Source organism: Festucalex cinctus, chromosome 10, assembly GCF_051991245.1.
Source record: "Festucalex cinctus isolate MCC-2025b chromosome 10, RoL_Fcin_1.0, whole genome shotgun sequence".
NCBI lineage: Eukaryota > Metazoa > Chordata > Actinopteri > Syngnathiformes > Syngnathidae > Festucalex > Festucalex cinctus.
Genome location: NC_135420.1, coordinates 2,785,654 through 2,811,438, shown reverse-complemented (window position 1 = coordinate 2,811,438; position 25,785 = coordinate 2,785,654). Strand labels below are relative to the sequence as shown.

The 25,785-nt window shown below is 39.5% G+C and overlaps 1 protein-coding gene across 3 annotated transcripts in view; it reads left to right on the top strand.

Moving 5' to 3' along the window:
- Positions 1-25,785, top strand: part of kifap3a (kinesin-associated protein 3a) — a 292,502-nt gene that overhangs the window by 71,098 nt on the left and 195,619 nt on the right. For all 3 annotated transcript variants that reach the window (XM_077534647.1, XM_077534648.1, XM_077534649.1), the window contains exon 5: positions 22,462-22,603. In XM_077534647.1, coding sequence (XP_077390773.1) covers positions 22,462-22,603 — 142 coding nt within the window. The remainder of the gene's footprint in view (positions 1-22,461; positions 22,604-25,785) is intronic.

Here is a 25,785-nt window from a genome sequence, read left to right as displayed (position 1 = left end):
TATCGTGAATGAAGGATATGCTTAATAACTCCACGGTACATGATATCCCACACTTGACATGTCTGCTTATAATCAAGGCCTCAAGGTATCTCTATGACAACATTCAGTTATAAATACAGCGCCACCTAGCCCTTGAGGCTTATATAAAAAATAAAATAAAATACCCCACATTCGGTATTTTGTACAAAAAATGTAAACTCATTCTAAGTGTGATGACTAAGTCATTTATGAATATTCTTTTAGTTTCCACCACTCAAATTGTTCACTGGCTTCACACCGATCCAAACGTATGTACGTTTCCATTTTGTTTTATTCATTTTTGATTGCCCCTTTGGACAATAAAAGTAACATTGTGCAATGAGTACAACGAGCGATGATGGATATATACACTTTTACAAAAAATACCAATCAGGGCAACTCATTGCCTAAAAATAAAAAAGGACGCTGATTTTTGCAGGTCTTAACAATCCCCAAAACCCGTTGAGCTTGACACACACTGGCAAAAAAAATATTCTACATGTAAACGTTTATTATGCCATTTTCAAAGAAATTTTGCTTCCAATATGCCAGTACCCCAACGTGCAAGTACCCCAACGTGCAAGGACTCCAACGTGGCCCGGGCTGCGAGGGCCCTTTATAGCTGCTCGCAGCTCTAGTTATTAGGGCCCGAGCAGCGACCGCTGCGAGGTCCCTATTGTTTTTCGTTCGAATTATTATTATTATTATTATTATTATTATTAGGGCCCGAGCAGCGACCGCTGCGAGGTCCCTCTTGTTTTTGTAAGAATTCTTCTTCTTCTTCTTCTTCTCCGTAAACGATCGCATTTTTGAGGGCCTAAACATTTACGAAAACTCACCAAACTTTGCAGTCTCTTCGGGCCGGGCGAAAAATTTGATATTATGTAGTTGTCATAACAATGCGACTCTGTAGCGCCCCCTAGCGTAGAAAAATAAAACCCAATCCCGGCCCGTTTGACCTTGAGCTACGAAAATTGCCAGGCACGTGTAGCACCCCGAGACGCACAAAAAAGTCAGTGGAAGCCATTTCCTAAAATGTACAGGAAGTGAGCTATGAATTTTTGAATGTCCAATTTTGGCCCATTTTGGCCCATTCACTGTGGCCATGCTTTTTCTCCCTTTGCAAACATTTTTCATCCATTTGACTTCAAACTTGGCATTTATCATCTCAAGACCTGATAGAACAACTGGGCAAAAAATCTTGCCTTTTCGAAATACTATATGACGGGGGCGGGGCATCAAATATTGCCTTTATAATTTCATTTGTCCAGAAAGACAAAATGCTGAATAACTCCCATGTACAAGCTCCAAAAAATCTCAAACTTCTCATGCAACTTAATAGTCACGGCCTGAAAACATCTATATGATAAAATTCTGTTATATATATAGCGCCACCTAGTGGTGACAATAAATGTCATACTTTACGTTTTTAGCTACTGTGCCAAGCTCTTTGAAGGGATTCAGTTGAAAACTGGTCAGACAAGCCTTTAGATGTTGATCATGCCCCACACGGAATATTGTAACTTTTCGCCAAAGGGCGTGGCCGCTACGGTGCCGCAAAGTCTGGTAATTTTTCGTGACAATAAAAGCTGCTTTAACTTGACCCAGATGATCCTATCTTCTCAAAATTTCACACATTTGATGAGAGTCCAGCCCTTAAGACATCTACAAACTTATATTTCATCTTACTGATAGCGCCAACTACTGGCAATTTTTTTTCTTACGATTTTTCTTCAATGTTTTTCTCCAACCACATTAACGGCACTTACCTCATATTTGCTCAGATGAGGGTTTCGGTCTTCATGATATCACAACACGAGGTTTGTGAGTTTTCGCGAATCGCTATGGGCGTGGCTAAGCGCTGTTTGCCAAGAAAACAACACCAATTTTGAGGGCCTAAACCGGCACAGAAACGCATGAAACTTGGCACACACATCTGGCCTGGCAAAATGAGCTATATTTTATCCTGGATTGTGCTATTTTTAGAAAAATGACTCAATAGCGCCCCCTAGAAAATTTTAATGAAGCAGCCCCGGTTGTACGTTTAAGCAAGATCGATGAAAATGTTTAGGTGTATGAGGGAGCCCAAGACCTACAAAAAAGTCTCTCGGACCCATCTGCTAAAATGAACAGGAAGTGAGCTACGAATTTTTGAATGTCCCATTTTTTACGATTTTAGCACATTTACAGGGGGCATACTTTTGCCCACTTGTCCTACACGTTTCATCCGACTGACTTCAGACTTGACCTGGGCTATGTCAAGACCTGAGCCAACGACAGGGAGAAAAATCTTGACTTTTCAAAATACTATATGATGAGGGCGGGGCATCAAAATTTGTGTTTCGCAATGAAAAAGGATATGCTTAATAACTCCCCGGTACATGCTCCAAAAAAATCCCAAACTTGACATGTATGTTTATAGTCAAGTCCTGAAGCTATCTCTATGACAACATTCAGTTATATATGCAGCGCCACCTAGCCCTTGAAGCATGAAAAAAAAATACCCCACTTGCGGTATTTCTACAAAAAATGTAAACTCATTCTAAGTGTGATAACTAAGTCATTTATGAATATTCTTTTACTTTCCACCACTCAAAATGTTCACTGGCATCAGACCTACCCAAACATATATATTTTTGTTATTTAGTTTTATGTATTTTTGATAGCCTCTCTGGACATTAAAAGCAATATCGTGACTGAAGGATATGCTTAATAACTCCCAGGTACATGCTACAAAAAATCCCATACTTGAAGTGTATATTTATAGTCAAGTCCTGAAGGTATCTCTATGTCAAAATTCAGTTATAAATACAGCGCCACCTAGTCCTTGAGGTATAAAAAAAAATGCCTCACGGTATTTTTACAAAAATTGTAAACTCATTGTAAGTGTGATAACTAAGTCATTTATGAATATTCTTTTACTTTCCACCACTCAATATGTTCACTGGCATCAGACCGACTGTACTTTTTTTAATTTAGTTTCATTTTTTTTTATCGCCTCTATGGACAATAAAAGCAACATTGTGCAATGAGTATGAGCGATGATGTGTGTATATATACTTTTACGAAAAATACCAATCAGGGCAACTCATTGCCTAAAAATAAAAAAAAGACACTGATTTTTGCAGATCTTAACAATCACCAAAACCCATTGAGCTTGAAGCACTTATCACACCTGGCAAAAAAAAAAAAAAAAAAAAAAAAAAAAAAAAAATCCACATGTAATGGTTTATCATGCCATTTTCAAAGAAATTATGCTTCCAATGTGCAAGTACCCCAACGTGCAAGTACCCCAACGTGGCCCGGGCTGCGAGGGCCCTTTATAGCTGCTCGCAGCTCTAGTTATTATTATTATTATTATTCTCCGTAAACGATCGCGATTTTGGGTACCTAAACATTTACGAAAACTCACCAAACTTTGCACACTCCTCAGGCCCGGCGAAAAATTTGATATTATGAAGTCGTCATAACGTGACTCTATAGCGCCCCCTAGCATAGAAAAATATAAACCAAGCCCGGCATGTTTGAGCTAGAGCAACGAAAATTGGCAGGCACGTGTAGCACCCCGAGACGCACAAAAAAAGTCTATTGGGACCATGTAGCTAAAATGTACAGGAAGTGAGCTATGAATTTTTTAATGTCCAATTTTGACCTATTTTGGCACATTCACTGTGGTCATGCTTTTTCCCCCTTTGCAAACATTTTTCATCCAATTGACTTCAAACTTCGCATTTATCATCTCAAGACCTGAGAGAACAACTGGGCAAAAAATCTTGCCTTTTCGAAATACTATATGACGGGGGCGGGGCATCAAATATTGCCTTTAAAATTTCATTTGTCCAGAAAGAGCAAATGCTTAAGAACTCCCATGTTCAAGCTCCAAAAAATCTCAAACTTATCAGGCAACTTAATAGTCACGGCCTGAAAACATCTATATGATCAAATTCAGTTATCCATGTAGCGCCACCTAGTGGTAACAATAATTGTCATACTTTACGTTTTTAGCTACTGCGCTGAGCTCGTTGAGGGGATCCAGTTGAAAATTGGTCAGAAAAGCCTTAAGATGTTGATCATGCCCCACACTGAATATTGTAACTTTTCGCCAAAGGGCGTGGCCGCTACGGTGCCGCAAAGTCTGAAGATTTTTCGTGACAACAAAAGCTGCATTAACTTGACCGAGATGATGCTATCTTCTCAAAATTTTACACAATTGATGAGAGTCCAGCCCTAAAGACATCTACGAACTTATATTTCATCTTACTGATAGTGCCACCTACTGGCAATTTTTTTTCTTACGATTTTTCTTCAATGTTTTTCTCCAACCACGTTAACTGGACCTACCTCATATTTGCTCAGATGAGGGTGTCGGCCTTCATGCTGTCACAACACGAAGTTTGTGAGTTTTCGCGAATCGCTGTGGGCGTGGCTAAGCGCTGTTCGCCAAGAAAACGACGCCAATTTTGAGGGCCTAAACTGGCCCAGAAACACATGAAACTTGGCACACACATCTGGCCTGGCAAAATGAGCAATTTTCTATCGTCGATTGTGCTATTTTTACAAAAATGACTCAATAGCGCCCCCTAGAAATCTTTAACGAAACAGCCCCAGTTGTACGTTTAAGCAAGAGCTACAAATTTTTTTAGGTGTATTAGGAAGCCCAAGACCTACAAAAAAAGTCTCTTGGACCCATATGCTAAAATGAACAGGAAGTGAGCTACGAATTTTTGAATGTCCCATTTTTGATGATTTTTGCACATTTACAGGGGGCATACTTTTGCCCACTTCTCCTACACGTTTCATCCGACTGACTTCAGACTTGACCTGGACCATGTCAAGACCTGAGCCAACGACAGGGTGAAAAATCTTGACTTTTCGAAATACTATATGATGAGGGCGGGGCATCAAAATTTGTATTTTGCAATGAAAAAGGATAAGCTTAATAACTCCCCAGTACATGCTCCAAAAAATCCCAAACTTGACATGTATGTTTATAGTCAAGGCCTGAAGCTATCTCTATGACAACATTCAGTTATATATGTAGCGCCACCTAGCCCTTGAGGCATAAAAAAAAAATACCCCACTTACGGTATTTTTACAAAAATTGTAAATTCATTCTAAGTGTGATTAAGTCATTTATGAATATTCTTTTAATTTCCACCACTCAAAATGTTCACTGGCATCAGACCTAACCAAACATACATATTTTTTTATTTAATTTTATTGATTTTTGATAGCCTCTATGGACTTTAAAAGCAATATCGTGAATGAAGGATATGCTTAATAACTCCCAGGTACATGCTCCAAAAAATCCCATACTTAAAATGTATATTTATAGTCAAGGCCTGAAGGTATCTCTATGACAAAATTCAGTTATAAATACAGCGTCACCTCGTCCTTGAGGCAAAAAAAAAATGCCTCACTTACGGTATTTTTACAAAAATTGTAAACTTATTGTAAGTGTGATAACTAAGTCATTTATGAATATTCTTTTACTTTCCACCACTCAATATGTTCACTGGCATCAGACCGATCCAAACATATGTACGTTTCCATTTTGTTTTATTCATTTTTGATTGAATGAGTACAACGAGCGATGATGTATATTTTCACTTTTACAAAAAATACCAATCAGGGCAACTCATTGCCTAAAAATAAATAAGGACGCTGATTTTTGCAGGTCTTAACAATCCCCAAAACCCGTTGAGCTTGACACACACTGGCAAAAAAAATATTCTACATGTAAACGTTTATTATGCCATTTTCAAAGAAATTTTGCTTCCAATATGCCAGTACCCCAACGTGCCAGCTTTCAGCATTCCCACTTATGTTGTTTCTTACCTTTATTATTATTATACTTATTATAGCATTTTATTCTCAACACATTTTGCAATCAAACTACTCCTACATTATACTTCCGATGTACACCGTTCAAATATCAACTTGCTGACAATATTCACGCCTTTCGGGGTATTTATAATTCATCCATAATTTCTCATTTGTAATTTACAACCAATTTATCTTTCTTTATTCATTTAACATACATTTTATTGCGTTCAGACACATTCGCTGCTTCCATTTCACAACACTTCAGTGATGCCGCCAAGTCTTCTGTGGGTCAGTGGATAGATTGGCAGTGCAGTAGCTCATTGAACAGTAAACAGGAGGCGAGGGTTCGATACCATTCTCAGACTGGTTGAATTTAAACTTCTGTCTTTTCATTTATAATTCATTCATAATTTCTCATATGTAATTTACAACCAATGTAATGTAATGTAGTCTACAAGTTACTAAATAATTACGAGTAATTATTTAGTAACTTGTAGACTACAAGTTACTAAATAATTACGAGTAATACTACTACTAGTAATACTGTTTCTACTACTGCTAATACTACTACTACTAGTACTACTACTACTACTACTACTATTACTAATAATTAATAGTTAATTACGATGTAATTTTCACGGAATTTATTTTTATTTCCTTCATTAGCATTCTGCTATTAGCAGTCAGCTTAGCATTCAGCTCTTAGTATTCGGCTTTCAGCATCCCACGCAATTTCTTCAGAAATTGCTTAGTCTAGTTATTATAGCATTTTATTCTCAACACTTTTTGCAATCAAACTACTCCTACATTATACTTCCGATTTACACCGTTCAAATTTCAACTTGCTGACAAAATTCACGCCTTTCGGGGTATTTATCGTTTGACTTAATATTACTTACAGTACTCGCATAATTTAATGTTAAAGATCTACTTTTCCCCATTCAGTTTTAATGGGACTGACACTGAATTTTTTCCAAGTCCCATTTTCCACACATACCATACATACAACAGACCATCTTGACTGGCTTTCTGATACTGCTCAGTGGCGCAGTTGGGAGAATGCATGTACAGTAAGCAGGAGGTCACAGGTTCAAAGCCCACCGCCGACTGTACATTGCACGTGTCCTGTGACAATTATGTAAACGGACATTAAGTATACCAACTGACTATCACACCAGGAAATGCGTTATACTGGCATGATCAAACACATGTGTCCCAAATTAGCGCTGATGGCTTTCAGCGTCAGGTGACACTTTAAATTACAAATACACAAATTCAAATTCGCTCTGCTGCTCACAGGTCCGGTGGCTCACGGCGTTAAGCGCTTGAGCCAGGTGAAGAGCAAAGACAGCCCTACGAATGGTTCGCTGGTTCAAACCTCGGATGGAGAAACTTTATTTTTTTTCTCAGTTTCGTCATAATACAACAAGTTAACATCTATTTCGTTAAATGTCATTTGACAAACTATTTCTTCAAAATTAATCCATATTGCATAAAGCATTCTATAATTTCATTGAAGTGATTAAACACGTGGCCCCCATTATACAGCATCATATGTCACTTTTCAATATAGATACACTGTAAGACATACTTCTTTTTTTTTTTTAATTAAAGCTAAAACTTTCGTCTTTTCATTTATAATTCATCCATAATTTCTCATTTGTAATTTACAACCAATTTATCTTTCTTTATTCATTTAACATACATTTTTTTGAATGCATTCGTTCAATGACACATTCGCTGCTGCCATTTCACAACACTTCAATGATGCCACCAAGTCTTGTGTGGGTCGGTGGATAGATTGGCAGTGCAGTAGCTCATTGAACAGTAAACAGGAGGTGAGGGTTTCGATACCAGTCTCAGACTGGTTGAATTTAAACTTCTGTCTTTTCATTTATAATTCATTCATAATTTCTCATATGTAATTTACAACCAATGTATCTTTCTTTATTCATTTAACATACGTTTTATTTAATGCATCCAATTTAATGTTCAATGACATGCTGGTTCAGCAAGACATCTCTCAATTACATTTCACACTTCAATGATGACAACAACTCTCCTGTGGGTGAGTGGATAGAGTGGCAGTGCAGTAGATCATTGAATACTAAACAGGAGGCGAGGGTTCGATACCAGTGTCAGACTGGTTGAATTTAAACTTCTGTCTTTTCATTTATAATTCATTCATAATTTCTCATATGTAATTTACAACCAGTGAATCTTTCTTTATTCATTTAACATATGTTTTATTTAATGCAATCGATTTAATGTTCAATGACACATTCGCTGGTTCAGCAAGACAACTCTAAATTACATTTCAAAAAACTTGAATGCCGGCACTAAGTCTCCTATGGGTCAGTGGGTAGAGTGGCTGTGCGGCAGCTCATTGAACAGTAAACAGGAGGCAAGGGGTTTAAACCAGCCTCAGACTACTTGAATTCCAACTGTTGTCTTTTCATTTATAATTCATCTACAATGATAATTTCTAATTTTCACACAATTTATCTTTCATTGTAATTTGTTTGCCACATATTTAATGCATTCCATTTAATGTTCAATGACACATTCACTGGTTACTAGTAATTAATAATTAATTACTATATAATTTTCACATTATTTATCTTTCTATTTCCTTCATTAGCATTCAGCTATTAGCATTTAGCTTAGCATTCAGCTATTAGCTTTCAGCATTCCCACGCAATTTCTCCAGAAATTGCTTAGTCTAGTTTATATAGCGTTTTCAAACAGCCTGATCCGTCACAACCCGCAGGTGCCCGGTGGGGCAGTCGGATAGGACCGACATTCCCCCATCAGAGACTGTGCCGGTGCAGTTATGCGGCTGAATGAGCGCAACCGCCACTGTCACTCGAGGAATATCATGGCCATAACGCCGAGAACAGTCCAGTTCAAAACGCCATCCATCCAGCTCAGCAGCGTGGACTGTCCATCAGCGCCGACCTCTCTACCAAGCAGAAAGGGGCTGTGAAAAATGCTGCCTGTTTTCCTGGCACAACAAACACAAGCGACCCGCAGGTGCCCGGTGGGGCAGTCAGATAGCACCGACATTCCTCCAACAGAAGCAGTGCTAGTGCTGGGATGCTGCTGAATGGGCGCAGTTGCCGGGCACTGACACTGTCCCTCGAGGAATATTATGGCTAAACTGCCGAGAACAGTCCAGTCCAAATCGGATCTACACAAAAGATGAAACGCCACATGACAAGAAGAAAGACAAAGACGGCTGCTGTAGCTCACACCGCCATCAACAAACGGCCAAGACAAGAGAGTTGCCAGACACACCGGCAATAAGTTTCCTAGGCCATTACCCTAACCTCAACCATCACAGCTGATTGCCTAACCCTAAACCTTACCCTAACCCTAATTAGGGAAATCCTGGCACTTTTTTGACAATTGGACAGTTTTCTTTTGATTTTTTTTCTCCTTCCCTGAATAAGATAAGAGAAAAATTCCTTCACATTCGGGGTCCTGGGGGTCTACTCGAACCGACGTTATGAATTTCATAACAATTTGATGACTAGCAATATAAAGATTACCACATGGCCATATACCCGGAACCGGGTCGGCGAGACCTTTCGAACGGTGTATGGCTCGTGTCTGTCCAACCTTCCGTTCCCGAGAAACTGGTGATTAACCCAGGCACCTTCTTTATCCCACTCATGATGCACCATTCCTGGGTAAAAATCTTTCCAGATCCCCGGTACCACTTCTCCAGACCATTTCTCCGGAACCGTACGTTCTAGGGGGAAACGCATTGTCGAGACCTTTCCAACGGTATATGGCTCGTCGCCGTGCGACCTTCCCTTACTCGGATATAGGGATTGTACGCCGACCTACCTATACCCGGAGACAGCTAGGGCAGATTTACACCCACCCCTACCAGGCACACCTGCACATCCCCGGAACCGGCTCGACCTCTCCTTTCCAACGGTGTCGGTGCCGGCCCTCCACGACCCTCCGGACCGGAGAAACAGGGCCGCGAAATCGGCTACACCACTCGCGGGAGATCCGGCTCCGGAGCCCCGCTCCGCGGGCTTGAGACCCCGTGCCCTCCGACTTTGACCAAAAATGAAGTCTTGACTTAAAGGCCCAGTATGCTGGTTTCACTCAGGAAAATGCACTTTTTAAATACAGGATGTACACAGTTTAACTTTCTCTCAGTCTACTCAGCTGGGTTTATGTTAATCTTTGGTGGTGATTTCGTCCTAAACCCCCACGCCCCCTCTATTTTGTCATTTTGTGTTTGTTTTGTAAACAGCGGGACGTTTCTGTTGAAAGACAGTGTTTACTAGGGCTGGGAATCTTTTGACTGTCTCATGATTCAATTCGATGACGATATTTGGGTCTACGATTCGATGCAGAATCGATTTTCGATTCTCGATTCAAACAATTTTCGATTCAAAATGATTTGATTGACAAATGATTTCCGCTTCAATTTACAGATATGCACAACATTGTAATGATCTACTCCAGTCTGCTTTGCAAGACAAAATGACAAATAGAGACATTAAAGAGTCTTTTTTGTTTTTTGTTTTTTTGTTTAATCATTTATTAATTTTGTATCGTAAGTGCCTTTTTCCACAAAAACAGCATGTGGGCTACAACTGCCTTTTCCCCTTCTGCTTCATTTCTAATTTAAATAAAATCAATTTTTGGATATTAATATCGATTCGATTCGATTAATAAATGAGAATCTCGATTCTTTTATGAATCGATTTTTTGGCACACCCCTAGTGTTTACACCCCTCCAGCCAATCGCAGAACAGGGGTGTGTGTGTCAGGGCCGGGGGAACGTGTCGGTAGCGTGATGTCACTCCCGCGGCAATTTGAAAGTACGCACCGATTATTTTTTTCTCACTCACTCAGTCACAGAAGCTTACGTGTGTGAATGAGTGAGTGAAGAAAAAAAAATCCGTGCCTGCTTTCAAATTGCCGCGGGAGTGACGTCACGCAGCCGACACGTTCGTCCCTCCGCTCTGCGATTGGCTGGAGGGTTGTAAACACTGTCTTTCCACAGAAACGTCCCACTGTTTACAAAACAAACACAAAATGGCAAAATAAAGGCTGGGGATGTGGGGGTTTAGGACAAAATCACCCCCACACGTGAAGAAAAGCCCAGATCTGTAAATTGAGAAGTAGCTTGTTTGTTTAAATCCTGTATTTAAAAAGTGTATTTTCCTGAGTGAAACCGGCAGACTGCGCCTTTAATAATTTCACTTCATTTTTTGGGAACTTTTTCTCCCGAACTGGATGTCCCACCAGGGAGATACAGTAATCAGTGATCACACACCAGTCTCTATAAGACTCCAGTTAGGTAAAGCTGGAGAATACCCAAAAAAATGGAGATTCCAAACCTTTTTATTTAAAGATGACTCATTTGTCAAGTTTATAGATAAATGTATAGAGGACTATTTTGAAAACAACAAGGGAGAATCCACAGCAAGTGTAAGGTGGGAAGCTTTTAATGTTTATATAAGAGGAGAAATAATTAGTTATACAAGTACTCAAAATAAATAATACAATAGCGAGGTAATGTTAGAACAAGAAATTCAGGTCCTGGAAAAGGAATTCTATAATACTAATGACCATGGAAAACTGCATAAGCTAACTGTCATGAGGGCTAAATATGATAAATTGACAACAGATAAGGTAGTAAAATGTTTAATATGAACAAAACAAAGATTTTATGACCAGAGGGAAAAAGCAGGAAAATTATTGGCTTGGAGGATAAAAAAAACATCAGGCCGAGAGAGCGATTCCTAGCATTAATTAAAACAATGGATGGCAATATGACCTCGGATCCTGTGGAGATCAATAAAACCTTTAGAACATTTTATAAATTATTATATCAATCAGAATGTAATGCTGAAGAAATACAAAATGCATTTTTTGAAAAGGTACTGTTTCGAACACTATCAGAGGAAAACAAAAGGAGACTGTACAGTCCACTCACAATCAACGAAATATAAGAAGATATAGATAGTTTGAATGAGTCACCGGGAATGGACGGAATTCCAGTCGAGTTCTATAAAAAGTTTAAACAAAAATTGATACAGCCACTATTGGATATGTTTTATGAATCGTTTGAGATGGGGATTCTCCCTGAGACACTAAGGTTAGCTGTAATTACTCTTAAATCCGAAGGTTCTGATGCTGTGAAAGTACCCTGAAGGCACCATTTTGCTTGCATAGCAGTAACATTAGCAACTAACAAGTGTGTAGCATATGTTATTCTCGTTATTTTTGTGTCGCTCACAAGACACTGAGGTACAGTGAACACTTTTATTATTGTAAGCAGAGAATCTCACTTACCCATTTTCAACTCGCAGAATGCAGGCAAGTCATTCTTCCTCATGTCATGTACAATCGTGTCAAATGTCACGGCAAAATTATATCATCACTTAGCAACAAACTAGAAAGCACCACCATTAACCAATACAACAATCGAACCACTAACAGAACAATTAACAGAACATGCATTTCAAACACCTTCAATCTCTAGTGTCACAAAGCATGGTGGCAGCGCCTCCAGTTATACACAGTTATGAGGGCACAGGTTCGAGTCCAGGCTTTGGCCTTCCTGGGTGCCCGCGTGGGTCTTCTCCGGCTACTCCGGTCTCCTCCCACGTTCCAAAGACATGCATGGCAGGTTATTTGGGCGCTCCAAATTGTCCCTACGTGTGCTTGTGAGTGTGGATGGTTGTTTGTCTCTGTGTGCCCTGCGATTGGCTGGCAACCAGTCCAGGGTGTCTCCCGCCTACTGCCCAAAGCCAGCTGGGATAGGCTCCAGCACCCCCCGTGGCCCTTGTGAGGAATAAGCGGTCAAGAAAATGGATGGATGGATGGCACTTTTATTGAAGCAACATTTTGTAGTACTTAACTCTTTTACTGCCACAAGTTATCAAAAAAAGACAACCCCAAGAGTGCCAGCCAATTTCGAGCATTTTTACTCATCTTTCAAGGCAAACAGAATATTGTGTGCTATGACAACATAAGCATGGTAGATACCATATGAAATATTTGATTCCATTCTCTCATTTGAAAAAAAAAGTGTGGATTTCCGGCTGGACTCCAACATGGCGGCAGCGTAAGAAGTGAACTCTCCGACATCGAGACAAAGAAAGCCCGCCTATCTGTCAATTTGAGAAACTGAAGGAAGATACAAAAGTGTCATAGTAAGGGCAATGTCAAAGAACAGAGGAAGAAGTCGAACGTCAAATAAAAGCGTGGACTTAGCCCTCGAGGAAAGGAACGAGCGTGGTAAGCTAACAGGAGAGCCGACAAAGCTAACAGGCAAAACAGTTGTATTGGCAAGAGGAAGTACGGAGCCAGAACTTCGGGTGCGGGAGTGGAAGCCAAACGCACTACGCGCCCGACCAACGAAACAGAAGAGTCACAATTGGTGGAGAACATGGCAAGCATGGAAACAATTCTGAGAGAGATACAAGAGTTCCGACGGGAAAACTCTGAGACCTTGCATGACATTAAGGACGAAATTAAGAAGACAATTGATAGAATCGACGACGTGGAAAAGCGAGTTGTAGAAGCAGAGGAACATACACACAACTTGGAGGAAGCCTCAACGGAGCTCGTGGAGCTACAGAGGCGGATGGAGACGAGAATGGTTGAATTGGTGGGTCGCGAAAACGTCCGAATTCACGGAGTGAAAGAAGGAGCTGAGGGGAGCGCTCAATTAATGATAGTCTTCGTCGAAAAACTCCTCCGGGAAAAATTGGACCTTCCCTCTTCGTTTGAAATGAAGATTGAAAGAGCACATCAGGCACTTGTCTTGCAGCCACCCAAAGATTCCCCGCCGAGATCTATCGTGATGAAACTACAAAGTTACCGGAGTAAAGAAAAACGTATCAAAATCGCTTGGCAGAAAAGAGGCTTCGAATATGAGGGAAGGAAAGTATTTCTGGACCATGATTATGCACCGGAGATTTTGAAAAGACGCAAAGAATACGCGGAGGCGAAGAGAGTTCTACGAGGGAAAAATATCCGCTTCCAGACCCCTTTTCCGGCAAGACTCCGCATGTTTTATGAAGGACAAACATGCGTTTACAACACAGCAGGAGCCACCAACGGGATATCGACAGAAACTGCAAGCTTTCAGAAGACATCGGGACACTTAAAAATAAGGTTGGAACGATTTCTTTTGTGACTGTTTAAGGTTAAATGATAATCCTCATGAGAGAATGACGTCGGAATAGTATAAACTATAGCTGACGTGCACCTATGACCGAGTCAATTATAGAAAGTGAGGGCCCTCTGCATCCCAGGAGCAGAGGACATCCCTCAGAGCAGACTGGAAACAAGAGCTCAGAGAAGGTCAACATTCAGACCTCACTTAAGGAAGTTCGTTTAGTAAACTTTTTGTTATGTACTTGTTCTATGTTTTTGTTTGTTTACCACATTTTCTGTAGCAAAAGGGGGGTGGGGGGTATGGAAGAAGGGAGAATGAATCAAACTTAATTTGAAATGGAGAATTATGACATCCAAAAACTGTATTAGAGTAGTCTCATATAATGTAAATGGTGTACTCAATCCAACAAAAAGAAGTAAGATAATGAGCAAAATGAAAAATGAAGGCGCGGGGGTGGTATTTTTGCAGGAGACCCACCTAACGGAGAAGGAACATGCTAAGCTTAAGAGAAATGGTGACAATCAAATATTTTCATCCTCATATAAATCAGGGCACCGGAGAGGGGTGGCTATTTTATTTTCAGGGAAGCTTTCATTTGAAAAGGAATTGATTGTGGGGGATAAGGAAGGACGATACATTTTGGTTAATGGGTAACTTGAGGGGGAACTGATAACCTTTCTTAATATATATGCGCCTCCAGGCTCACAGTGGAATTTTTACAAACAGCTGTTTGATTTGATGACATCACACGCAGAGGGTATTTTGATTGCTGGAGGTGATTGGAACCAACGTCTAAACCAGCAGCTGGACTCCTCAGGAGGAGGAGTACAAAATAGTGTGAATAGTAAAAAAAATAAGGATCTGCTATCTGAACTGGGCAATGTATGGACGGAGCTAAATCACTCATTTCCACACAACATATATTCAAGAATTGATTACTTTATGGTGTATGCCAAGGACATGAATAGAGTGGAAAAATGTGATATAGGAGTGATGGATTTATCAGACAACAGTCCACTTTATTTAACATTCCGCTTGGTGAGCAAGAAAAAGACAACAATTTGGTGATTAAATTCAAATATTTTAAAAAGACAAGAAAAGGAAGAAATTGTGAAAGAATTTGAAAAATATATTAGGAAAATGATAATGGGGTGGTTTCCCCGGCAGTGCTCTGGGATGCAAGTAAGGCAGTGATGAGAGGAAAGTTAATAGCTAAATCAGTACATCTGAAAAAATTAAGGCAGTTAAAACTTGATACCCTAAAATCAGACTTGGAACGACTGGAAAGAGAGCATGACAGTTTGGGGAAGAACATAATTCAAGAAATTAAAAAGAAGAAAGCAGAGATAAATGACATTCATGCACAGGAGATTCAGAAAAAGCTGCTTTTTATAAAGCAAAGTTATTATGAGGTGGGGGGTAAGTCAACAAAATTGTTGGCGTATAAATTAAAAAAACAGGAGGCAAAAAATACAATTTATAAAATAAGGGACCCACACACGAGGTTGACAGTGAATAAAACTGAGGAAATACAGAAATGTTTTGAAAGTTATTATACAAATTTATATGCTCAACCAAGAGCATGTAATCAAATTCAGATGGAACATTTTTTAAAGGACTTGAACTTACCCCAAGTGACGAGAGAACAGAATGAGGCACTAATAGCCGAAATTACGGTGGAGGAAATAAACAAAGCAATTTCAATTCTTAAACCCAATAAATCTCCCGGATCAGATGGGTATAATGCGGAGTGGTATAAATCATTAAGGGGTACACTGATGCCACTTCTACATAAAGCGTTCAACTGGGTGATGAAGGGGGCAGAAGTCCCTTATTCATGGAGAGAAGCTGTTATTTCAGTGATCCCGAAGGAGGGAAAAGATGGTCAGGAATGCTCAAATTATAGGCCCATTAGTGTTCTTAATCTAGAATATAGATTGTTCACATCCATTATAGCTAGACGACTATAAAAAATTTTACCTGACATAATACATTTAGACCAGACGGGTTTTATAAAACAAAGACAGACACAGGATAATATTAGACGTACCCTCCACATATTACATGATATTCTAAAAGATCAAAATGAGGCGGTAGTGGCAGGATTAGATGCGGAAAAGGCCTTTGATTCTGTCCGATGGGATTTCCTCTATCAAGTGCTAGAACAGTTTCGGTTCCACTGGGTCTTCATTAAGGTTATACAAGCCTTGTATAATACCCCAACAGCCAGAATTAAGATTAACGGTAGTCTATCAAATTCTATCATATTGCAACGAGGCTGCCGACAAGGATGTGCGGCGAGTCCCCTTCTCTTTGCCATTTTTCTAGAGCCTTTAAGTAATTTGATAAAACAAAAGGAAATGATAACTGGGGTAGATGTGGGGGGAGGAGAACAAAAAATAGCTCTATTCGCGGATGATGTACCACTTCACTTGACCAGCCCAGAAACGTCTTTCCCGGTGCTCATGTCAACACTGGAAGAATATGGGCATCTCTCCGGTTATAAAATTAATATACAAAAAAACCCAGGTTATCACTTTCAACTACAGACCGACTCATGAGATTAGGGATAAATATAAGATAAATTGGAAATCTGAAGAAATAAAATATTTGGGGGTTAGTCTGCCACGGAAGCTAGAACGGCTGAAATCGACTAACTTTGATCCGTTGATTAGAAAAATTAGACATGATCTTTCTAGATGGAATCTGATACCTTATATGAGTTTAATACAAAGAGTAGAGGTAATTTAAAATCAATGTGCTTCCAAGGCTTTTTCCCTGTTTCAGAGCCTGCCGGTGGAAGTAACAAGAGAGGAATTTAGTAAATGGGATAAAATGATTTCGAGGATTATTTGGCTGGGGCAGAAGCCGAGGATCAGGTATAGAACGTTACAATTACCTAAAAAGAAAGGATGGGTTGCACTCCCTTGTTGTTTGAGAGCTACTATCAGGCGGCACAACTAAAGACGTTGAATGTGTACAACCCTTCTTACTCGGCTCGATGGAAAGATATTGAGGCTAGCACATCAGAGGGTGTCCCAATTCAAGCTATAATTGGGGATAAGGATTTGAGAAAACATATTAAAGAGGGTGCAAACCCATGGTTGGAAGTGTCACTTAAGATATGGTTTGGATTGCTAGCCAAGGGTCAGTTGGGAACCCAGAGTAGACTATTGAGATGGATTGGATATGATTCGGAATTTGTTCCAAACAAAACCGACACTGGTTTTAAAAATTGGATAAGGGGACCTAAAATAGTTTGGGAGCAGGACATTAAAAGCTTTCAAGAGTTGAAAAACCAGTATGATTTATCTAATGTGGATCAGTACAGATATTTACAATTACGGCATTATATAAAACAAATAAGGGGGGTGATCCTGGAGGGAAGAGGTTTGGATCTTATTAAGCACTTTAGCATATGAGTCTAGGTTAGGGAAACAACTCATCTCTAAGCTATATAAGGGAATTGAAGATTTAAAGGGTAATGACACATTGTATATAAAGGAGAAATGGGAAAGGCAGGCAAATACAACCATATCAGAGGATGAATGGGAAGAGATAAATGAACAGCAGTGGAGTACAACTTGTTCACTAACTTGGAGAGAACATGGGTGGAAAAATATTGCAAGATTCTTCAGGACACCATCACAGACAACATATCGGGACACAAAGTGTTGGCGAATATGTGGGGCAGAAACAGCTAACCATTATCACGTGTTTGGGGAGTGCCCCTCTATTCACAACTACTGGCATGACTTGAAGACACACATGGATAAAATACTGTTGGTAGATTTTCCACCTACATTCAAGGCACTATACTTGGGGAAACCTGGAATCGCTTTTTCCAGATTTGGAGATGAATATATATATAAAATAATGTTGGTGGCGAGTAAAAAGGCGATAACAAGAAAATGGATGAAGAAGGAAGCACCCAGGGCAGAGGATTGGGTAGAAGTGATGTACAATATCTATGGGATGGAAAAATTAACATTTACTTTGAGACGGCAAGTGGACAAATTTGAAAAAATTTGGAAAAGAGGAAAGACTATACAGGAGTAATAGGATGGGATTTTGTTTGATCTTAACAGGGGAAACCCCAGTGTTTGGCTACAGAAGTTAAAATGTTGTGGTGTTAAATGTTCTATTGTTTTTTTTTGTTTTGTTTTTGTACTGTATTTTATTTTATTGTTTAAATTCCCTTAGGGCTATTGTATTTAGTGAACTTATACTATACTGTGGATAAGGAAAAATTGGTTAACATTGCTGCTGTTCAAGGAAAGGATACGTTTTTGAGTAAAAGACATGAGGAATTATTAGGTATTTAAATATGGAATATATTTTAATCCTTTCACCCATTTGTTACATTTTTTGGGGGGAATATTGTGTATATAAAAAAAACAAAAAAAACAAAACCTATAACTTTATGTATATGTTGTCTGTTGAAATGCTTGTATGTTCAATAAAGAAACAGTTACAGAAAAAAAAAGTGTGATTCTACCTTATTCCGCTCTTTAGTAATCAACATTTGAAAATAGGTAGTTTGGGTGGCACCAAGAAAAAAAATGAGAAAAGAAGCTTTTTGTGAAAAGATACATTTTCTGCACAACAGTGACTTTGATAACTAATATTTTTTGTTTAGTGACGCTCTGTGAATGATTTTTAATGGGATAAACACTTTGATCATTCACGACATCCTTGAAAACGTTTTTTATTTCCTAAGATGCTCCATGTTGTCATGACATTTGATTCACGGGATACCATTGAAAAGAGATACAGTTCTGCCATCTGCTGGCCATACCGAGTGTTTGTTTTTTTCCCCAGCTCATTCATGAAACCAGAGCTGCTCAAGATGTTACGCTGCCCATTGAGCGGGAAGAAGGAGAAAAAAAAAAACTAGATGACGTCAATTAACGTTAATGGCGGTCCTCGTTGGGATTTACATTCACGTCAATTAACGTTAACAGCAGGAAAAGAGTTAAAAAGTTCCCCCCTCGCACACAAGCTCTGGGAGACGCCACCATTTTAGTGGGTGGAAGCGATTGTCATGACGCATTTGCGTCCAGACAGAGCATGCGCGTTGCGGCACGCGGCCTCTCCATTCCGAATGAAGTTGTATACGTGACGCTTGTTCGGAATGACGAAAGGAATTTGCCAACCCTCTGATTCCGAATGAAATTCTATTCGGGTTCAGCCTTTTCATTCCGATTGAGGTGTTTATATGGAGCATTTTCATTCCATTTGACCGTTCGGATTCAGTCTCATCGGAATACATGGCTCCATGTAAACCAGGCTAGTGGTAAACATAACCCTATCCCAACTTTTCTGGAACGTGTTAAAAGTCATAAAATGATCAAATAAAAAAAAAATAGTTTATGCTTTTTTTGCTAAAAACAAAGTTTATCTCTGAACAAAATAAATAACCCTGTCTTTGTAGTGTATTCAATTAAAGGTGTATTCAAGAATCTTTTGTCTTTCCTATGGAGTTAAATTAGGGTCAAAAGTTTTGTACTTGAAAAAATAAAACTTGAAACTGAAAATTGTTGTGTTGATCTTGAATTTCACAAAATATAAAAAGGTATTCCAAATAAAAATAAGCATGTGAAAAGTTTTTTCGGGTCAAAATTAATTTTGATTCACTTCGGTCCTGCCTTTGAATAAATTATTTATTTTCAATTTTTACTTCCATATATATTTTGACATTTGAGGTCTTATTTTTTTCAGTTGCATGTTTTTTTCTTTTCAGATTCAGATCTTATTTTTTTGGGTTTCAACACATTTTTTCAGTTTCAAAACTTTTTTTTCACTTTCAAATCGTTTTAACGTAGGAATTAAAAGAACTCTTAACTCAACATATATACACCATATTCGTGTGTTTGGCAGCATGTGAATTGATATCAGTGACAAAATTTCGCTTCAAAGTCTGTTTTAGACAGTACTGAGCACCATTTACGGTCTAGTAGCAATAGGTTGTGCCAGGTTTGCCGTACAACAGCGACGTTTAAGCGTCTAATATGTCCGATGTCGATGTCGGCAATTAGTGTGCTCGAATAGACGCTTTCATGGAGAACGACTTCCGCTTTTCAAAATAAAGGATCGGTTTTCAAAAATAAAATTCAATTCAAACGCAGTTTAAAAGATGTTTGTTTTTATTATTATTATTAACAGTTTAAAATATGTTTCACTATAACACAGTACCAATTCACATTTTACTGGGAATGCACTCTTCTGGGGTGATATTGAGCAATAACATTGATTGTTTCCAAATAATAACTTAATATTAAGTTAATTTAAAATGAAGGAAAGGTTGAAATGGAGAAAAAAAAAAGAGGTGTGTGTGTGTCATTGAGCAGACATTTCACTCTGAGCCAGTACTAATTTGGGGCCAATAGGTCACATGACCTAGAAGCTATTAAGCAAAAATGCTCATATTTCCCAAAAACCTATCCCATCCATCCATCCATGTTCTACCACTTATCGCACCAGCTTTAACAATGAAGCCCAGACTTCTCTCTCCCCAGCCACTTCATCTAGCTTCTTAGGCGGGATCCCAAGGTGTTCCCAGGCCAGCTGAGAGATATAGTGTCTTCAGTGTGTCCTGGGTCATCCCCGTGGCCTCCCGCCGTTGGGACGTGCCCGGAACACCTCTCCAGGGAGGCGTCCAGTTGGCATCGTAGACAGATGGCTGAGACACCTCAACCATCTCCTCTCGATGCGGTGGAGCAGCGGCTCAACTCTGAGTCCCTCCCTGATTGCCGAGCTCTTGAGCGAGAGCCCGGACACCCTGCGGACCAGACCATGTGACCTATTGACACCCCAAAACAATGCTGCATCATAGTGGCATGTCTGATAGATGATGCACACCTTTCTATAAATATTAGCATTTTTGCTTAATAGCTTCTAGGTCATGTGACCTATTGGCCCCAAATTAGTACTGGCTCATAGTGAAATGTCTGCTCAATGACACACACCTCTTTTTTTTTCTCCATTTCAACCTTTCCTTCATTTTAAATTAACTTCATATTGTACATATCAATGTTATTGCTCAATATCACCCCAGAAGAGTGCATTCCCAGTGAAATGTGAATTGGTACTGTGTTATAATGAAACATATTTTAAACTGTTAATAATAATAATAAAAACAAACATCTTTTAAACTGCGTTTGAATTGAATTTTATTTTTGAAAACCGATCCTTTATTTTGAAAAGCGGACGTCGTTCTCCGTACCAGCGAATGTCTCCGTGAAAGCGCCTCTTCGAGCACACTAACGTAAATCCTACATAAGGGCGAACAGAAAAAAATGAAGTGCGGCGGACTTGACCGCATAAAAAGAAAAGGTGGCTATTTACCTCAGTTGTTTACAACGCAGTGCTTGCTTGTGGCCGATACTTCATGCTAACGTTAGCTCAGTTTTGACAAAGTCCCCCATTTATAATGCGTCACGCCAAAAAATATGTTAAAACAGACTTTCAAGTGGAATTTTGTCACTGGCATTAATTCATATGCTGCCAATCACACGAATATGGTATATATATGTTGAGTTAAGCGTTCTTTTAATTCCTACGTTCCCTGAACGCACTGTCACTGGGGGGTGTTTCCAAAGCGCTTTTGTGCAGCTGTCACTCATGATTCCACGCCCCGCTCAGTTGACACCACGCCCCCACGTAACATTCGGGTCAAAAGTCTGAAACTGGAAAAAAAAAATAAAAGACTTGAAACTGAAAAAAAAAAAAAGATCTGAAAGTGAAAAACGATTTGAAAGTGAAACAAAAAGTTTTGAAACTGAAAAAATGTGTTGAAACCCCAAAAAATAAGATCTGAATCTGAAAAGAAAAAAACATGCAACTGAAAAAAATAAGACCTCAAATTTCAAAATATATATGGAAGAAAAAAATGAAAATAAATAATTTATTGAAAGGCAGGACCGAAGTGAATCAAAATTAATTTTGACCCGAAAAAACTTTTCACATGCTTATTTTTATTTTGAATACCTTTTTATATTTTGTGAAATTCAAGATCAACATAACAATTTTCAGTTTCAAGTTTTATTTTTTCAAGTACAAAACTTTTGACCCTAATTTAACTCCATACTTTCCCTCTTCCGGGTGGATCATCTTAACAATTGGTTCTCAATCCCGTCAATCAATCTGCCGTAACGACCTTGTGCGTGCTCGTTCTTAGCTGAGCATGCACACCCGCCCCATGCCCCACCCCCGCGGACGAGCAGGAGAGCTGATAGGATGTGTACCATGCGCATTTTTTAAAAAGTGACAAACGGATGTTTGGCTTCTACTTTTTGAGAAGATCCTTGAATACACTTTTAAATGTAGGTTGAAAATGGTTTTCAAATTATATTCTGTTTTCATTTGTTTAATACAACGTCCCAACTTCATTGAAATTGGGTTTGTACAATGACAGACCTTTCCAGTCTAGATAATGAACTTCTCTTTCTTTTTAGCTCAATGAGGAGGCGAGCATCAACAACATTGATGAGTATTTGGAGCTGCTTTATGAGGACATCCAAGAAAAGATCAGGGGAGCCACAATGATCTTTCAACTAGCCCGTAACCCAGACAACTTAGAGGAACTCAAACAGAATGGTGCGTATTCCTTCAAAATGTAATCACATTTCCAGCCAGGTGTAGCCAGTACTTGCTGCATATCATAAAACAAAAGTAATAGATAGTAGGCTATAGAACAGAAGGCTAAGAATCGGCCCAGGAGAGAGGAGGCAGAGACGATTTATGTTTGGTGGTAGCACTGTGTATTGAAGATGCCCTGAAATTAGCTTTGCAGCATTGACACCAGCCATCCTCTAGACCAGTGGTCCCTAATCTTTTTTCCACCACGGACCGGTTCATACAAGTCCACAACTTTCGCGGACTGGCAACTCAGCTGAGGCGGCGGTAGTGGTGGTGGTGGGTGGGGGGGAGTGGTGATAACAGAAAAATGGCTCCGTAGCGCCCCCTACATAGGTTTAACGGATCCCTGTCCCGCTACGATTGTCCTACGGCTACGAAATTTGTGTGGCACCTGTAGCACATTCAGATGAACGAAAACCTCTTTGATATGTGCACCCTAAAATAGACAGGAAGTTTTTTTTGTTTTTGTTTTTTTTTTTGGGGGGGGGGGGGGGGGGCGGCGAAGCTAGCTAATTACATAGCATGACACGAGTTGGACATTTAAGACAAAAATGAGCTCAGAATAAATTAAACATGACAAAATAACACTATTTAAACAGACAACGTACTTACCCATGGTAGAAGTCCCTTAAATAATGTCCAAAAAGCATATTGATGTAACAACAGGCAAGCGTGGCTATTGTTTGCAAATAGGACAATAGTTTAGTTTTAGTTTATTCATTTTTTCTTTTCGGACACATTACAGCTTACATCAATCACATCACATCATTTGCAACATTGACATCCGAAAGAAGGGCTGACGAGTAGAAGCCGAAACGTATTCGAGACCCATCCCCATCGACCCATTACTATAACGCATCAATCATATACATTATTTAGAATAGTCATTAATTTTTATCGTTATCCATCCCATTCTATCCCAGACACTGCTCGCTCAGTTCAACTTGAATGTCCGTGGGTAGATTGTGGCTAGTCCCAGTCATTTGGAACTGGTGAGTCGGTCCCCAGACGCCGCCAGCAGGCCCACCCCGCCAGGCGAGCAGCCAAGGCAAGCGCAATTCTTCTCTTTCACCAGTAGCATCTTCGCTGACCTCGGATCAGCTTTCACACATGTTGTGCTTTCCAGAAGAGTAGATGGGCTTGCATTCTGCCCATTGCGATTCAAGCAATTTCAACCTTGATTCTGGTCAGGTAGCACCACTGGTTGCTAGCACGTTGTAGATCTGATGACTCCTGTGCGCTGCCCAGCCTAGCTCACCCAGCAGAGTGGCCCACGCCAGCTGCATTCCAGGAACCAGACCACCAACCCCATTTTGCGTATTCACAGCGGATTCATTGTAGCCACAATACAGCCTTATCATGTAGCCTTGACTGTTATAACAAATGTCCAAACGGAATTCGAGCCAGACAATATTTACATTAAAACGGGAACAGCAATACATGTTATCAATGCAGGTGTATAAACAAGAGTTACCCCGGGTTTTCACCGGATGCGGTTGCGGTGCGGTTGCGGTGCGGTGCGTCTTGACCAGTGTTGCCACAGTTACCTTGAAAAAGTAACTTAGTTACTTTACTGATTACTTGGTTTTAAAAGTAACTAAATTGCGTTACTGATTACTTGATTTTAAAAGTAACTAAGTTAGATTAAAAGTTACTTTTTTAGTTACTTTCAGCAGCTGCCGATAACACCATCTCAACATAAAAATAATGCAGTAGAAACGGAGTTCCAAATACTTTATTGAAAGTGCATTTTTAACATGAAAATAAAGTTTTTTTTTATGAAAAACAAAATAGGCAGTCTCTCTTGACTTCTTGTAACGTAAATACTTTTTATAAAACAAAAAATAAAAATCTATCCAGGTTGAAAATGAAAATCCCCTAAATTCCTCTGTTTGTTTGTTCCGCTATTCCAGTGTGTACACATGTATCAGTTTAAATATTTATTAGTAGTTATTGACAGTTATAATTGTTTTTTGGTTTGTTTGTTTTTTTCTCTTCAAAATAAGGATCAGGAAAACAAAAGGTAGATAATTTAATGTTAAATATAAATATTTAACCTTTAGAGAGACACCAACACAATTAAACAGAATATGTGCACATTGTGAAGTATTTCAGAAACATACATTTAAGACCTGAAATAAACCTACCGTCCAGCCAAAAGAAATATGAAGCCACCTTATGGAACAATAAATCTATCAAACACATTTTAACCACTTAATATATGCAAAAATATTTCCAAAAGTTCATTTCCCTTTTTAATCAACAATTTTTGTTTTTAACAATTTTTGTTTTTCTTTTGCCATCACATTCATTTTTGGTTAATGTATGACATCTTTTTTTTGTTTTTTTAATCTGAGACACGATGATGGCCACAGAATCACTACTGTTTATATTTTGTTTTTTGGGCTGTCGTTCATTTTGAGTTTGATGACGTAATCGCGGGCACGTCTCAGTTCTCCTATCTGCTGCTCATGCGAGTTGTAGACATTGACAGGGAGCCACAAACTGAGAAATGAGATACTTGCAGTGTGCTTTTAGCATAGCTGGTGTGTTGGCTGTGGGACATACCTGTGTCGTTTGAATCCATGCATTGGATCGTCACGGGAGTTATTCTTTTTGGCTCGCGCGCAGTACCAACGCCGGCCCGGGACATACAAGTGCACCGAGAGGACTCGATAGCAATGGGAAATACCGAGATGTACGGCACCGGCTTCTGCTAACTGTCTCCATTTGTATGTTGTCACTCGTTGCGCGCGCGCGCGCCGTGTCGCGAGCACGGAAACACGGAAGTAGCTTGAATGGTGATGCTACTGAAATGTAAACAAAACAAGTAGAGCACGGCGCAGAACTCTTGCTATTGTTATGAAAACCATAAAGGCTCACTCGCAACCGATACGGTCGTTTAGCTCCCCTTGACGAACGATGGTTCGGTCGAATCGTTTTTTTGTTCCACCCCTACTGAAAACGTGACTTGTCTGACGTCACTCCCCCTGGCGAGAGGGCGGAGACGACCTCGTCCCATAATGCTTCACGGACCAGTTGAGGATGGAAATAAATTATATTTTTTTACCACTTTTAAGGTCCATAATGCACACTTTTGTTGCGTTGTGTGCCTGTTGGTTAATAAAACTAGTAGTAAA